Here is an 18,280-nt window from a genome sequence, read left to right on the forward strand (position 1 = left end):
GCTCTCAGCTTTCATACTCAATGTATCGGCCACCACATTGTCCTTTCTCGAATGATATAATATGGTGATATCATAGACTTTAAGCAACTCTAACCATCTCCGCTCTCGCAAATTAATGTCCTTATACTTGAACATGTACTGGAGACTCCGATGGTCGGTATAGACCTCACATGGAACTCCGTATAAATAGTGCCTCTAAATCTTCAACGCATGAAAAATGGATGCCAACTCTAAATCATGCATATGGTAATTCTTCTCATGAACCATCAACTCCCGAGACATGTAGGCACTCACCCTACCGTCCTGTATCAACATCGTTCCAAGCCTAATACATGACGAATCATAATATACGGTGTAAGATTCCGAACTTGTAGACAACACTAACACTGGGTTGTAGTCAATGCAGTCTTGAGCTTCTGAAAGATCGCCTCACACTCGTCGGACCATCTGAAAGGAGCACCCTTCTAGGTCAATCTAATCAAAAGAGCTACGATGGATGAAAGACGCTCCACTAAAAGGCGATAATAGCATGCTAAACCCAAGGAACTCCAAATATCTATAACTGAAGACGGTCTGGGCCAACTCTGAATTGCCTCAATCTTCTTTGGATATACCTTGATCCCCTTACTAGACACCACGTGACCCAAGAATGCCACCAAATCGAGCCAAACCTCGCACTTGGAGAATTTAACATATAACTTCTTCTCCCTCAAAGTCTAGAGCACGATCCTCAAGTGATGATCATGATCCTCCCGACTGCGAGAATACACCGATATGTCATTAATCAACACGATGACAAAATAATCAAGATATGGTTGGAATACACTGTTCATCAAGTGCATGAAGGCTTCTAGGGAATTGGTCAGCCCGAATGACATCACCAAAAACTCATAGTGATCATAGCGAGTCTTGAAAACCGTCTTCGAAATGTCTGAATCTCGCATTTTTAGTTGATGATATCCCAACCTCAAATTAATCTTCGAGAACACTCTAGCACCCTGAAGCTGATCAAATAAGTCATCAATGTACGGTAGTGGGTATTTGTTCTTGATTGTAACTTTGTTTAGCTGCTTATAATCAATACATATCCTCATAGAACTATCATTCTTCTTTACAAATAGAACTGGAGCACCCCAAGGCAAGACACTTAATCGGATGCAACCCTTATCAAGAAACTCCTGAAGTTGTTATTTTAATTCCTTCAACTCTAGTAGTTCCATGCGATATGGTGGAATAGAATTGGGCTGAGTGTCCGACACCAAGTCAATACCAAAGTCGATGTCCCTATCGGGTGGCATACCCGGTAGGTATGCTAGAAACACATCTCGAAAATCTCTCACTATCGAAACTGACTCAACGATGGGAGTATAAGAACTAACATGCCTCACAAATGCTAAATACGCTAAGCACCCCTTCTAAACCATTCGTTGTGCCTTAAGAAAAGATACCACCCTATTAGGAACATAATCCAATGTACCTCTCTCCTCCAACCGTGGCAAACCCGGCATAGCCAATGTAACAGTCTTGGCGTGATAATCCAGAATAGTGTGATAGGGCGACAACCAATCCATGCCCAATATTACATCAAAGTCCACCATATTGAGTAGTAGAAGGTCAACCCTAGTCTCATAACCCCCGATAGTGACCAAACATGATCAACAAACGCAGTCTACCACAATAAAATCTCCCACAGGCATAGACACATAAACAGAAGCACTCAAGAAATCACGAGATATATCCAAATATGAAGCAAAGTAAGATGACACATACGAATATGTGGAACCGAGATCAAATAAAACTGAGGCATCCCTATGACAAACTGGAACAATACATGTAATGACAACGTCTGATGTAACAACCTTGGTCCTACCTAGAAAAGCATAGCAACGGGCCTGGCCTCCCCTTTTAGGATGACCTCCACCCCTAAATAGTTGTGAAGGTAGAGTAGCGACTGGAGCAGAAGCCATAGCCTGTGAACCTTGTAGAACCTATGGACCCTGTGGAGGTTCACCCCTCCTAAGTTTGGGATAGTCCCTCACTATATGCCTAGTATTACCAAACTCGAAACAACCTCTCTACCGGTGTGGTTGTTAGAACTGAGTCTGACCCAATCGGCTGGGATGACTGCTAAAGGCACCCCGTGCAGGAGGTTCACTGGAAAATGGTTGTGCATAATGAGCGATCTGAAACCTGTGAATGACTAAAGCACAATGAGGAGCCTGAAACGCATAATAAACTGGTCAACCCACATAACCTCTACTATGACAAGCTAAAACCACGGCGCGGGAACCACTAAATCCTCCAGAATATCTAGGCCTCTTCGCCTCCCTATCCTGTCCGTGCATACACTCCAACCTATGAGCGATCTACACAACCTGCTGAAATAGAGTATCGGTCTTCAAATCCTGTTCCATACTGAATCTAAGACCATAATTGAGCCCTTCGATAAATATGCGGACTCGATCTCTGACCGTAGAAACCAAAACAGGTGCATGGCGGGATGGCTTACTAAACCTCATGAAATACTCCAACACCGTCATAGTCTCCTGATGCAGCTGCTCGAACTCTGTGATCCACGTATCCCGGAGATTTTGTGGAACGAAATCGCTTAAAAACCTATCCGAAAACTAAGTCCAAGTGAGCGGCGTTGCATTAATTGGCCTACCCTTCTCATAGGCCTGACACCAGATATATGATGCCCCTATTAGCTGAAATGTAGTAAAGGTGACCCCGCTCACCTCCACGATGCCCGCGGAGAATACGATGGCACCGGTCTAGAAAACTTTGTGCATCCTCAGAAACTGCGCAAGTGTAGGTAGGAGGATCATACTTCTTGAACCTGTCAAGTCTCCTCTGCTCCTCCTCTGATGCCTCTAGCTGAAGCAATAACGGGTTGTGCTGGTATAACTCCTAGAACTTGATCAATATAGACTCATTTCTTTCGAGTATACGGGAGTCTGGGATTCTCCCCCAGCCTGAGAAGTAATTCGAGCAACTGGGATCAATCCCGCCTGAGCTAAAATACCGAACATGCTCAGGAAATGTGCCAATGTCTCATGGAGTACAGGGGTAATAATAGGTGTCTCAGGTGCCTACTCCCCAACCAGAGCTACTGGTGGCTCCTCAGTCGTTGCTCTGGAAGGTGCTCTAGCTGCAGTATGTGCCCCTCCTCGGCCTCTACCTCGGTCCCTCCCTCTAGCGACAAATAGCAGGGAGCGCGAGTGCCTTCTCAGCTGATCTGATAGTGCGTGTCCTCACCATTTGTGAGATACTAGAAATATAAAGGCTCATATTCTAAAATCAACAAATTCGCACGATAAGAAATGAAAGAAGTAGAATTTCCTAATAATTCTGGAACCTCTCAAAGATAAGTACAGACATCTCTGTACCGATCTTCAAGACTCTATTAAACTTACTTATAACTCATAGCACCTATGAACCTAGAGTTATGATACCAACTTGTCACGATCCCAAATCCCACCTTAGGAATCGTGATGATACTTAGTCTCTAAGACTAGGTAAGCCTAACATGTGATAAGATTTAATAGAAATAACCAACTCAGCTAAATAAACATTAAGCTAATAATGAAACAATGTAGCTAACGCCGATCAATAGTTACTCACCCCAAAACTGGTAGTACAGATTCATAACTCTACTGAAATACACTAGAATCTCTAAATATAATATTGTTTTGAAATGAAGATAAACAATAGTAAAGATAATATCAGATGGTGACTATAAAGCATGTGAGCATAGAGGCAAGTATACCTTGAAGTCTCTGTAGCATATCACAAACAACTATTTAACGTCCGACATTCTCAAAGACTTGGATCTGCACAAAACATATGCGGAAGCATAATTTGAGTACACCACAACGTTACCCAGCAAGTATCAAAACTAACCTCGATGAAGTAGTGACGAGGTAAGTCAAGACACTTACAAAACATGGAAAAATCTGAACAAAATATTAATAATAAGCTTACAGAGAAAAGAATATCAAGATAAGGCTAACAATGTAGCGAACGTTAATATAAGCTAACAATGGAAATAGAAGCAACAAATAACAACATGAAGTAAACATGTGATAAGGCCGCAAAATAATCAGAACACAATTAAAAATACAGGTGAAACAAATTAAGGAAAACAAATGACGGTCCAAATAATCAAGCCATTTCAACACGAGATTTCCAACAAGAATCACCTCGAGGTACCACACCTCATAATCACAAATCACAAGTCATAAATCATAAATCTTCCTTATATCGCCGCGTGAGCCTTACATTTGATTTTTGAAAATATTTTTTCCGAAATAACTTCAGGCACTTAAGCCCCCTTATCACGCCACGTGGCTTCAAGTAATTTTCCTTACTAGCAACACGCACATCAATCCCACCATATTTCGTTGCATGTACATCAATATCATTACCCTTATACCGCCTTATGCACATCACATCGCATCACAATACAATAATCAACTCGCACCACACGTGCCCACATGCCATAATATTGCCAAAATAACAATACCAATATCATAACCAAAATAGCCCACAGCTCAACAACAATGTATACAATAGTCTCAACAACAACCCAATGAAATGAAAGAATAAACTCTACCAAGAAAGATGTTCCATGTAGTATCAACTCCCAATTAAATGCAAATAAGGAAAAACTCAACAATGGAAGATATAACATGTAATAATAAATTCAAAAAAAATGCAAATAAGGATAGAGTCAATAACGAAGGATATAACATGTTATAATTACTTCAAATAAATGCATGTAAGAATAAACTCAACAATGAAATTTATAACATGTAATTGGGTCGACTTTGTACCGCACATTCTAGACAGAAGAGTTATGCGAATCAGAAAGTGCGTGATTTATCATTTATGGTAGGTGAAAAAGTTCTCTTGAAAGTTTCGCCGATGAAGGGAATCATGAGATTTGGGGAAAAGGGGAAATTGAGCCCAAGGTTTATAGGCCCATTTGAGGTGTTGAAATGAGTTGGGAAGGTTGCTTATGAGCTTGCTTTGCCTCCCAGCCTACCGGGAGTTCATCCGGTTTTCCATGTATTTATGCTCTGGAAGTATCATGCCGACCTATCACATGTGTTAGACTTCAGCAAAGTTCAGCTAGATATTAGCTTGAGTTATGAAGAGGAGCCAGTTGCCATTGTTGATAAACAGGTTTGCTAGTTGAGGTCCAAGATGATTTCTGCAGTAAAAGTCCAGTGGAGGGGCCAACCAGTCGAGGAAGTGACTTGGGAGGCCGAGAAAAATATGCGGAGCAGATATCCACACTTATTCAGCACTTCAGGTATAATTCTAAACTCGTTCGAGGACGAATGTTTGTTTAAGAGGCGGAGAATGTAATGACCCAACCAGTCATTTTGACTTTTAGAACCCTGTTCTCTAAAATAAAACTGTCCGTATGTGTTTTTAATAATTTATGACTTGCGGGGATGGTTGGTTCGGGATTTGGAAGTGTTTGGGTTGAAATCGGAACACTTGGTTCCTTAAGTTGGCTTTAAAAGGCCAAGCTTGACTTCGGTCAACATTTTGAGAAAATGACCCCGGAATAGAATTTTGACAATTCCAACAGCTCCGTATGGTGATTTTTGACTTAGAAGCGTGTTCAAAATTTTATTTGGAAGTCCGTAGTTAAATTAGGTTTGAAATGGCTAAAACAAGAATTTAAGTTTGGAAGTTTGACCGGGAAGTTGACTTTTTGATATCGAAGTCGGAATCCAGTTTCGAAATTTTTTATAGCTCTATTTTTTATAACTCTGTTATGTCATTTATGACTTGTGTGCAAAATTTGAGGTCAATCGGACTTGATTTGGTAGGTTTCGACATCGAATGTAGAAGTTGGAAATTTTAAGTTTCATTAAGCTTGAATTGGAGCATGATTCGTGGTTTTAGCGTCGTTTTATGTGATTTGAGGTTTCAAATAAGTTCGTATGATGTTTTAGGACTTGTTGGTATATTTGGTTGAGGTCCCGAGGGACTCGGGTGAGTTTCGAATGGTTAACGGATCAAAAATTGAACTTAAACAGCTACAAGAGTCTCAACAACAACCCAATGATACGGAAGAATAAACTCAATAATGGAAGATATAACATGTAATAACAAATTCAATAAAATGCAAATAAGGATAAAGTCAACAATGAAGGATATAACATGTGATAACAACTTCAAATAAATGCAAAGAAGAATAAATTCAACAATGAAATTTATAACATTTAATAACAACTTCAAATAATTGCAAATAAGAATGAGCTAAGAGTCTAAATTGGTCGATGTCCATATATAAGCCCGTATACACACTCATCACTTCATGTACACATCTTCCACATAATTTAAATAGTGTAATTTAACCCAAATCCTATGGGATAGCCCCCCCCCCCCACACACCCACAAAGTTAGACAAGATACTTGTCTCAACTAGGCCAAATCAACACTTAAAAATGGCTTTCCTTTACAATTCGCCTCGGCACGACTCAAATCTAACCAAAAACTACTTAATTATATCAAACAATGCAAGAGAAACTAATTCCGATAAATAAACTCATGATCTTTATACAATTTTCCATAAGTCAACAAAAATCAACCTCGGGCTCACCCTGCAAAAAACCTGAATCCAAGAGTAGATCTCGACTACTCATAACCCCACGAGCCCGTATATGTATTTTGTTTTCAAATCTGAGTCCAATTCAACTCTCAAATCTCAAATTTTTGTTTTTCAAAACATAGACAAAATCCCCTAAAACATCTCTTCAATTTCCATGGATTAGAGGTTAAATCTCATAACTAATCATGTAATATAATTAAAAATAGATTAAAATCATTTACCCAATAGTTGTATGTGAAAACTCCTCCTCAAAATTGCCTCCTACCGCGTCTAGGATTCTAAAATATGATAAATGAAGCTAAGTCCCTTTTTTTGGCCCTTTTGTTTAGCTGCAAAGGTCGCAAATGCGACCCTGGGTTTGCAATTGCGGAACAGGGATCGCAAATACAAACCCTGACAGCCCACTCAGACGTCGCAGTTGCGACAAAGGCTTCGCAATTGCGATGATAGCCTACTTCGCAAAAACGGCTCAATGGTCACAAATGCGACAAGATCCAACTCCATAGTGGCTTCGCAAATGCGATGAAGGCGTCGCATTTGCGACATCTGGACCTCCCCTGCCTTTTTTGCAATTGCGATGTTGGTACTCGCAATTGTGTCAATTGCAACACGAGCAACCTAAAACATGTTCCAAACCATTTCGAAATATGTCTGAAACTCACCGAGCCCTCGAAGCTCTACACCAAATATCCACACAAGTCTAGAAACATCATACGAACTCGTTCATGCGATAAAAATACCAAAATAACTTTCGAAACCACGAATCAGATATCAAAAGACATGAAATTTCACAATGAATTCAGGAATCACTACAATCACAACCAAGCGTCTGATTCCTATCAAACTAACTCGGAATGACACCAAATTTTGCGCACAAGTTCCAAATGACAAAACAGACCTATTCCAAGTCTCGAAATCAAAATCCAAACCCGGTTGCTATAAAGTCAACCTACGGTCAAACTTAAGGAATTTCTAAACCTTCAAATTGCCCACCGGCAAAACAAGCCAAAATTAACCTAGAAACCTCCGAATTCAATTTTGGGCATACGCCTAAGTCCAAAATGACTATACGAACATATTGGAGCCATCAAAACACCGTTCCGGGGTTGTTTTTACTAAAGTCAAACCTCAGTGAACATTTCCAACTTAAACTTTTAAACCGAGAACCAAAGAGTCCAAATCAACCCAAAACCTTCGCGAAACGAAATCAACCTTCTCCGCAAGTCATAAAACTACAAATGCATATGTATGAAGCATCAAAAGGAAAAATTGGGCTCAAATATACAAGACGACCAATCGGTCGATCAATGAATTCCACCGGCACCCAAACTACGAAAAATTTTCAAATTTCGAATTGAAGTTTCAAATGAATCTTAAAAAGAAATTAGCTGCTGTAATATGAATCACAACAAGAGGAGCCGAGCGATACCAGACTACAAAGACAATGAAAAAGAAAATGTTAGTTTTAACAATCCATTTGCTAGAAAAAACAGAGAAAAGTATTTTTGGATAAAAAAAATAGAATTAACTTTAATGAAATTTCTTGGAGGGAGGCAGAGGCGGATGTAGTGTATTGATTACGGGTTCAACTGAACCCATAACTTTTGACGCGGAGTAAAAATTTGTATGTAAAATTATTTTAAAATTATAAAAAATAGTAGATATGAACCCATAACTTTAAAAATTGAACCCATAGGATTTAAATCCTGGATCCGCCTCTGGAAGGAGGGAGCCGAGGGTCTATCGGAAATAGCCTCTCTATCCCAGGGTAGGGATAAGGTCTGCGTACACACTATCCTCCCCATACCCCACTAGTGAGATTATACTGGAGTGTTATTGTTGTTTAATGGAATTTCTAATACAAATACACCGTAAGCAAAACCTATTGAAGACCAGACTCATACTAATACTCTATCTCCACCGCTGGCATCAATCCCACGCCCTAAACTATATCTGAAGATTCGTTGCCATCAAACTCAGTCCTTGAATTGATCTAAATTATCCTATACATGACATGCAAAGTATTCATTTAAAAGAAAATTAAAAAAATCAAATGTTGTACACACAGTTTGGCCAAATTGATAAAAGTCCACTTTGACATATAATAATACATAAGTTTTTTATTAGATTTTATCAGTACAGCTATCAAATTAACAAAATTTTGAACCAAAAAATGTGTTTTACCACATTTGGGGTATCGAAGCAATTAATGATTTGTTCTCAATTAGTTCAAATTGAAAACTTTGCCAAAAAAGGACAAAAATTCAACCCAATCAAAATTGTATACCAAGAAAAGTATTTTTTATCATATATAATTCGGGGTTTCAACTTTCAAAGCAATTAATGATTCTTTTCAATAGCTCAAATTGAAAAATCTTACAAAAAGCATTCAACCCAATTAATATAAACACAACCAATATCTTTTCTTTAATTATACTATATTATAAGTGTGAAATCTAAAGTACAAAATTATAAGACTAAAATATTCATTAAAAGTTAACTAACCATTTAAACACCACTCTTATAGTAATATTTTTGTATCAAAAAAATAAAAACACCTCATAATAAATTGAGTCCATAATTTTTTATTACACTTTATACGAAAATATAAAATACAATGTAAAGTATGTAATACTTTTTGAAACTTGTGAAATAATTTTGTATTCCCAACCAAATTTATCTAATAATGCAGATGAAGCTCTTTCCGTCATTTTTATTTTCATGGTCTTTTCATTATACTCTTAATTTGATAACTACTTAATTAATGTATTTGGTCTATTAAAAACGTTCGGTACTTTCTTATTTCCAATTAAATTCATAGAATCTTTCCTTTGAAAATATTCCAGATGAAAATATTATAAATGATTTTTGACAGACATAATGTTCTATAAGCAGAATAAAATGTAGCAATAATATTTACTGGCTAGCGCTCCCTGAATAATAAAGAAGACAAACACTGGCATTATTTTCATCAATCGTAATATAGCAAAATAACTTCGCAAATTTGGGTCACCTTATTAACCTAACAAACCACTTTACGATATAGATGACATATCTAATAAGTTCTCGGATATGGTGATGCTTTTGAATAAATCATTGGTGGTGCTTTTGGATATAGTATTTTAAAAGTTATATTTATTGATATGGGCTACACGACTCGTTGCACAGGCCAGAGACTAGTAAGATATATATATACGAACTAAACAAATTATGAAAATAACTATGTAAAGGAATAAACGTGCTCGTAGGCGGTGGGAGATGACATCATATTCCATATTGCATTTTACTTCCAATAGAAACAGTACCTTATTTAAGATATTTACAAAAAAATAAAATATTTTTAAGAGGTTAAGTGTTGTACAACAGGATTATAAGGTAAGAACAAAACTATAAACACCAAGAAAAAATCTAGAAGAAAACAAACATCATCTCCAACACAGAGATCATTTGGATTGAATGCAATTCACTCCAATAATGTTGGGCTAAACTATTCCAAGTGTATTCTTGCTATACTTTTTGTTTTGGGTCAAACTTGCACTATTTTTGTCAAAAGACCTCCCCACAATTAAGAGATCCTAAAACCTTATACGTAGACTTCTAGTGTTAATCTATCGATGTGGAACTTTATTCGCACGCAACAACGAGTAGGAAGTGTTGTAAGATTTGTCATTAATTATTAATTTTATGATAAAGTTGTTTCAATCTATTTTAAAAAGATCATTTTTTAATAACGGGGCAGCCTGATACACTAGGTATTCGTGTTCCAAAGGGTGTGATGTAAATACCTACCCTAATACAAATAACAATGACTGCTTTCATGATTCGAATTAGTGACTTATAGGTCAAACAAAGATAACGCTACCATAACTTCATGGCTCTCCTTCCATTTTTTTTAATAACAAAGTAAAATTGACCCATAATTGAGCCATAGATGAGCCACTAACTGAATTGTACTTTATTAACAATTTTTTTTATTCAGTTAGGCACATGATGAAAAAGACAACCACAGAACTAAAATAATAGGAGTAAAATTTTACACTAGCCTTTACTTTTTTGAAGCCTAGGAAGCTCACTTACGAGTGGAAAAGAACAAAAGGCCAAACCCAATAGGGAAAATGCCAAATTTGATGGTGGCAATTAGCAATTATCTGTATTTGATTAAAACACCAAAACAAGAAGAGTCCAAAATAATAGAATCTCTGGCTGGCAAATATCTAAGTAGACCCTCACTTTACAGGAAGTGCCACTTACTTCTCTTATTCTTTTTTAATTTCATTATTCAATATTAAAAATTAATTAGTCTTGACTAATTCGAATTTGCATGAAATAAACTCACTAAAAAGAATAAAATGATATATATCAAAAAGTTCCGATTTTTCTATGGTATGATTTTTCCGGAGACTACTAGTATATACATTTTGTCCCGTTAATTTAGTAGACAGATTTCACCTTTAAAAATAATTAAATGAATTTTCCTTTTAGTAGACAAATTTTCGATTATTTGCACCATATGACTTCATCTTTTTTTTTTTTTAATGCACTATTTAATTTTGTCTCCGTTAGTTGAAATAAAAAAGACCACTCGTGCAAGCATGAGTGTACCATTAAAAAATTATTTTTGTGGAAATTCATTCCTCTTTTTTTTTGGATAAATAACTTAATATTTAACCATGTGCACATTTTTTTTTTTTAGAGTATAGGGCCAACAAATAATATTAGACCAATTCTAGAAAACATACGCATAAAATATTTAATTTTACAAAAAGACAATAGGTTCACGTGTCCCATAATTTGTACCTAAATCTTCCCCTGCGTGCAAGATAGATGAACCCATTAAGCATCCAGTCCCATAAAAAATACATCATCTCAGATAGTTTTCTATTCACAAAGCTCAAACATCCCTCCAATCTCCATAATTACTTTTTTCTATTGAAAAGGCAATATTCCTCCATTTTAAGTAATGCCAACTGAAGTCTCAATTCTTGTCAAAGTGCAACACTTCTCTCTATCACTTTCTGCTTTTCTTTTTTCAACTTCTATTCTCACTCAACAATGGTATCCATGGAATCATCAAAGAGTACTGAACCACAAAACTTGCCGGTGTTTGGCAAGAGAAGTCCTACGGCCATGACCAACAAAGGTGTTTATGTTGCCATCTCTTACATGGCTTGTGCTGGTTAGTCTATTTTCTTTTTCTATCTTCTCTTTTTACTCCTGGATTCTTGCATATATATTCGAGGATTTAGTCATGGGAAGGTCAACCAGTTGCTCAAAGTATACGCATTCACGTAGGGGCCGGTGAAGGGCCGCATCCAAAGGGGCGTGATGTAGAGATCATACACTAATGCAAATATTAGTGGCTACTTCTGTGGCTCACAAAGTATCCGACATTCACGGAGGTCCGTGAAGGGCCGCACCCAAGGATGACGTAGACAGTCTACCATAGTGTAAACATTAGTGTCTACTTTTACAATTCGAATCTGTGATCTATAGGTCACACATATACAACTTTATCATTGCTCCAAGGGCTCCCCTCCCGAGATTTAGTTATGGGTTTAAAGTATTTTACAGAGGATTGTATATACTTAAAATCTTTATGTCAAAGGAGAAGAAAAAGAAATATATTAAAATCTCCTTATTCTTAAAGAGTAAGAATTTCTTCTCCTTTATGTTTAACCGGAACGTTTATGATCAGCCCATTTGTGATAGTATATCTCTTTTCCTTGTCAAAAGTTAGCACATGCACCACAACAATTTGCTAATATATAATATATGATGCATGGCCCCAAGACTTTAATCTAGTGGTTGGGCTCACGTTATATTCTGACGCAGACTTATATTTAAGTGGAGAAGGATAGAGTAACGTGCCTATTATTTATCCAGTTTTTTGAACATGATGCATGGCAAATTTGTATTCGAACATTGTTCTGACGACAAGCATCACCTTATGAATTTAATCATATTTTTTCTTCTTTTTTTTTGTTCGCGGGGGGAGGGGGTACTGGGGTGGGGTGGGGGGTTAATTCTATGACTTCTTTAAATTTGCAATGAATATATGAGACGTAATCACTAGCTAGGTAACATTCGAAATCTTTGTGAATAAACTACCATTCTCAAAAAATGTGCAAAGAATTGTATTTGATCTACGACAATGCTTCAATTTTCTTTTATTATACAATTTTTTTATATATGTGCACTTTTTGGCAGTTCTCTTGGTCATGTTCAATAAGGCAGCTCTTTCATCTTATAAATTTCCATGCGCGAACGTGATCACACTTTTTCAGGTAATTAACTACCTTATGTTAGATTTATTCAGATGATTTGTACTGATTTCCCAGTATGTTGGTTAGGTATCTATCATGTTAATTAAAGTTTAGTAAACAAATTGCATAAAAATGTTGGTTTAATTAGGTATTACGTCAATAAGTATTTAGGGGAAAACTATGTTGCTCACATCATTCAAAATTCTCGTTGCACACATGTGTTGATCATCCAAGACGATTTGGGTGTGGGTTTGGGATCTTGCTCTGGATTTGCTCAACCTAACTTTAGTGTTTTTACTACACCTATGGCCAGTTTGGTTTGATTTTGAGTTTATGTCATATGTATAATCACATAGTACTAGAACACTTTAAAATTAATCATACTAGCTTTAAAAATGTATACTTATGTAAGTCGTAATATATAATTATTTGCTGTATCTTAACACCACTACTTCATACTCGTACTCTTATCCCCGAATCCTAACATTTAAGTTTGGACTTCTAGATCCGCACTTGCAGCGAGTGCCCACACCTGTATCCGAGCAACATAGAGAAAAATGGTATAAAGAAAAGTTGTGCACTATTGTTGCATACAGCAGCCATGTACATATGCACTATCCTTTTCCAAAATTGTGGGGCTTATATCAACTTGAAAAAATATCATGATTCTTCGGTTCTGTAACTTAAATCAGTTTTGGTTCAGGTTTTCATTGTTAAGTGAAAATTAAAGTCCTAAAATACTTATCAAAGGTGGATTACCTTTTAACATTTAGCCTAAACAACAACAACAATAACTCAGTACCCACAAGTGGGGTCTGAGCAGTATAATGTATACGCAGACCTTACCCCTACTCTGGGGATAGAGAGGTTGTTTCCGAAAGACCATCGGCAACGTTTTGCCTAAACAAGGATAAATATCTTGCTAATACCTTCAGGGATTGAGTTTGGGGGGGGGGGAATAAAGCACTATTTTTGAAGCAAAGGTTTAAAGTAAAATACAATACTTAGATATAGGCAAAAAATCAAACTGATGGACTTCTAACAATTATCTATACCATGCATCACACTGATTTGAAGCTCCGGTTAACAATATGTCTTTTATGTTATCTTTGTGTGTGCTTTCTCTTCAGCAGAAATGTGGAAGTTTCTTTCTGCATATTTTACCTACTTGAACTGAAGTCTGATTCTGTTATCTGATGTACATGCTTGACTAAGTTATCTATCTTGTATTCACTACCAAAAATAAAATAGAATTAACTACCAACTTCGTCGCTGATCTGTCGCTAAATCGTTCGTAACTAATAGAATTTCTTAATAATCGGTCACTAATCCGTTGCTAAATAGAATCAGCAACGGAGTTTTGTGTTTATCTGTCGCTAATTCCTGTTTTTTTTAAGTAGTGATTGTTGCCACTAACTCACTTGTCAATTCGCCACATAGTACTTTCTGTCTTACCAATTTTAGCCTTTTACACAACTAGATTCTTCACATTCTAATTAACAAACATATTTGTTTTAGCAAGATTTGATAATTTCACGCTCGTAAGATAAAGCGATGTTTTAATATAATGTGCAGATGCTAAGTTCAAGTTTGATTCTCTATGCTTTGAGACGCAGGAGAATTATATCTTTCACAGTTCGGGATTCACATACTGTGGTTAAGCACACGACAAACCTTGTACCATTTAAGACAGTACTTCATTGTACTCCTGTCGCATTATCATATTTGCTTTACATGGTAAGTATTAATTCTCCTAGTTGATCTTCTTAATGTGTAGTGTTTCTTCTTAGTTTTCAGTTGTTTCTTAAGTAAAATCTGCAATTTTTTGTTTTCGCTGGCAGCTGGTGTCTATGGAATCTATTCGTGGAATTAGTGTTCCTATGTATACCACTTTGAGACGAACAACTGTTTTTTTCACAATGTTAGCAGAGTATTTTTTGACAGGGAAAAAACATTCATCGTATGTTGTTACATGGTGAGAAATCATTCGCTATAGCTTCCTTTTTCATATATATATATACACAGATATAAAGAAATGTACCTAGTTATTATATACTAGTATTTTAATTTGGTGTCTTTATGAAAACACTTACAAGGGTCTCATCAGTGTAGGAATTATCATACTTGGCGCGTTTGTTGCTGGAGCTCGAGACCTGTCATTTGACTACTACAGTTATACTATCGTTCTCGTCTCCAACATAACTACAGCAGTATACTTGGCTTGTATAGCTAACATTGGTATCTTTACTTTTTTGCTTTATTTCTTCTGCGATGTCTCTTTATGAATTTCATCGACAACTTTTTTTATATGTTCCCAATTCTCTAATTTAGGAGAATCCAGTGGCCTTAACAGCTTTGGCCTGATGTGGTGTAATGGTAAGAAAATGCTACCATTATATTGACTCTGTGTATATCGGATCGATAAGGACATCAATCTGCCTGATTTGACAATGTGAGACTCTCTGCAGGTATAATATGTACACCAATTTTGCTACTTTGGACAGCATTCAGTGGCGACTTAGAAGCTACGATAAATTTTCCATATTTGTATACTGCTGGCTTTCAGGTACTTAGTTTATAAAAATCTCTCTTTAATAGTTCTTCTGGCTAATGTCTTGTTTCTGATCTAGCTTTAACGTAGATACTTCAGGATGTACTCGTCTTTGCTGTTCGTAATTCTTCTTGATAAAATGTCTATTGACTAATGTAACTAAAATTTGATCTAAAATAAACACTAAAAAAAGGTCTGCCCGGTGCACAAGGCATCCCGCGTTCACGCAGGTCCGGAAAAGAGCCGCACCCAAATGCTAAATTCATCTGTCAAGTGTATCATCCTTTACTTGGAAAACATGCACTTTACTGCTACTACAGTTGTAAACATTACTAGTTGTTCTAAATGTTGCTGCTGTCACTCTGTTCTAATTTAACTTACATTTTTTCTTCTGTCTGTCTCTCCCTTTAATCTTAACGAACAAATACGCCCTGCATATGCGGTTATGGTGTTCTCACTTTCATGAAATACTTGTAGTTACGCCATTGGCAAAAGGAAAATGTGGTAAAAAAATATTGAAAATCTTGTTTACTGGTGATACTTGTCTTCATTGGAAGGAAAATAATATATATATATATATATATATATATATATATATATATATAGGAGATTATAAGTGGAATTAGAGGAGGACAGAAGCTATGAATTAGTTATATGTAAAGAAATGTTGGTTGACGTAGTTAGCTCTATAAATAAAGGTAATTTTGTTGAGAACCAACTAGTTAATTAGTTCCAAGTATAGGCATATAATATATTGGATATTAGCCACTTCCTTAGTCTTGTTTGAGAAGTTCTATAGAGAAGCTACCTAGAAGAAAGAAAATCACATGAAGAAAGATTTGGTAGTAACTTCCAAGAGGATTTAAATCACATGAAGAGAGATTTGCTAGTTACTTTCAAGAGGAATTAAAATCACATTATCATGAATTATGAACATAACTTCATTGTCCATACCTATGTGAGGATAGATCTAGCACTAGGATTGTTTGAATCCAGGGGCAGAGCGATCGAGAACACTAGTTACGGATTCGGTTGAAACCAACAGCTTTTGTCCAAACTCTACGTTTGTCATAAGAAATTCATTAAATATGTACAAATAGGGGGTCAAATGGGCGGGTTGCGCTGATTTTGGGCGGGTCAAAATGAACTCAGTCAATAAATAGGTGGGTCAATTGACCCGCCCAAAAGTAACTTGGGTTGAGATGTGTTGGGTCAAGTCGGGCTAAAATTTGGGTCATAACCCAACTCACCCAACTCTTACCATGCTTTAATTAATGTGTGTTATTTTCTTATGTATTGTTTAATTATCAAATAAGACTTTTTTTCTTTTATATAACATATCAAACAAAAAAAATATTTTAAAAATATTTTAACAAAGTTATTCGTAGATCAATTTGGGCTAAACTTAGTCCAACTTTAGACGATTGAAATGGGTTGGGTCAAGGTGGGCTGAGTTCAATAAATGGGTGGGTCAATGACCGGCCCAACCTTAGGCGGGTTGGGCGGTCAAATGGGTTTGGGCTCAAATTGCTACCCCTATGTACAAATTATTAATTTAGAATCCAGTAACTTTAAGACGATCGGAATCCCAAACCCACAAACTTCAAATCTTAACTCCGCTTCTGTTGGAAAAGTTTGTTGGCTTGAGGTGAAGTATAAGATTAGCTTTTCTTATTACTCACTAAATGTGATCTGCCTTTCTTTCTGTTCATTTTTTTGAGCCAGTCGAACTTAGCTTCTTGACCTTGATATTCAAAAAGAGTCCCCAGCTAGCTATAATTCTTTATTAAAATCAGTTTACTCGTTAGATTTGCACAGAAACAGTGCATGGATATAATGTTCTAACTGAATTCCATGCTTCATATCTTTGCAGGCTGTGATTTTTCTATCTTGTGTTCTGGCTTTCTTATTGAACTATTGTGTATTCCTAAATACAACTATCAATTCAGCACTTACACAGACAGTTTGTGGAAATCTTAAGGTATGTGGAGCTACCGTAAAGTTATCTTTGTGTGACCTATAGGTCATGGATTCGAGCCGTGGAAGCAACCTTATGGATTCGAGTCGTGGAAGCGGTCACTAATGCTTGCATTAGGGTAGACCGTCTACATGACACCCTTAGGGTGCAGCCCTTTCCCGGACCCTGCGTAAATGCGACGGCCACTAATACTTGCATTAAAGTAGGTTGTCTACATCATACCCTTAGGGTGCGGCCCTTCCCCGACCTTGCGTGAATGCAGCAGCCACTAATGCTCGCATAGGGTAGGCTGTCTATATCACACCCCTAGTGTGCGACCCTTCTCGGATCCTGCGTGAATGCGGTATGCTTTGTGCATCGAGATGCACAATGCAGTTGAAAAATAAACATTCTTTCAATTATTAAAATTGAAAGTGAACTAAGCCCCTTTAGATTAGTTTTTCTTTTTGGCTATTTTTTCATATGTGCTCTTTTGTAACAACTAATGACTTCATATGCAGGACTTTTTTACTGTTGGATTCGGCTGGATAGTATTCAGAGAACTTCCATTTGATCTGGTTAGTATAATTAATACACTTCAATAATTTACTATTAGTTTATACAATTACTGATATATATTACCATTTTCTTAATGACAGTTGAATGTTGTTGGCCAATGTGTTGGCTTTCTGGGATCTGGATTGTATGCTTATTGTAAACTCAAAGGCATTTAGCTGCCTGAGTGATGTTCATCTTTACTTGGAGGAAAATTAACTATAAATCTATAATATAATCTTCAACCATATTGTGAAACAATATAACTGGTATTTGCCCAATACTTGAGCCTGGAAATGCCGCAATTAACATCAGTTTATCTA

The 18,280-nt window shown here is 36.6% G+C and overlaps 1 protein-coding gene across 2 annotated transcripts; it reads left to right on the forward strand.

Moving 5' to 3' along the window:
* Positions 1-11,512: 11,512 nt before the first annotated feature.
* Positions 11,513-18,280, forward strand: LOC104118876 (UDP-N-acetylglucosamine transporter UGNT1-like). Of its 2 annotated transcripts, none has more exons than XM_009630257.4 (10): positions 11,513-11,807; positions 12,839-12,915; positions 14,470-14,631; positions 14,736-14,869; positions 15,002-15,132; positions 15,226-15,270; positions 15,363-15,460; positions 17,319-17,426; positions 17,924-17,980; positions 18,062-18,280. In XM_009630257.4, the coding sequence occupies exons 1-10, from the start codon at positions 11,684-11,686 to the stop codon at positions 18,134-18,136; spliced, it is 1,011 nt and encodes a 336-aa protein (XP_009628552.1). In that variant the 5' UTR covers positions 11,513-11,683; the 3' UTR covers positions 18,137-18,280. The 2 variants fall into 2 exon arrangements, with proteins under 2 accessions (XP_009628552.1, XP_070044661.1); XM_070188560.1 differs by lacking the exon at positions 11,513-11,807 and adding an exon at positions 12,635-12,708.

Source organism: Nicotiana tomentosiformis, chromosome 11 (assembly GCF_000390325.3).
Source record: "Nicotiana tomentosiformis chromosome 11, ASM39032v3, whole genome shotgun sequence".
NCBI lineage: Eukaryota > Viridiplantae > Streptophyta > Magnoliopsida > Solanales > Solanaceae > Nicotiana > Nicotiana tomentosiformis.

Coding starts and splice junctions, on each gene's coding strand:
- LOC104118876 (XM_009630257.4), top strand. CDS start 11,684: ATGGTATCCATGGAATCATCAAAGAGTACTGAACCACAAAACTTGCCG. Junction 12,916..14,469: donor ACGTGATCACACTTTTTCAG/GTAATTAACTAC, acceptor TATAATGTGCAG/ATGCTAAGTTCAAGTTTGAT. Junction 17,427..17,923: donor CAGTTTGTGGAAATCTTAAG/GTATGTGGAGCT, acceptor CTTCATATGCAG/GACTTTTTTACTGTTGGATT.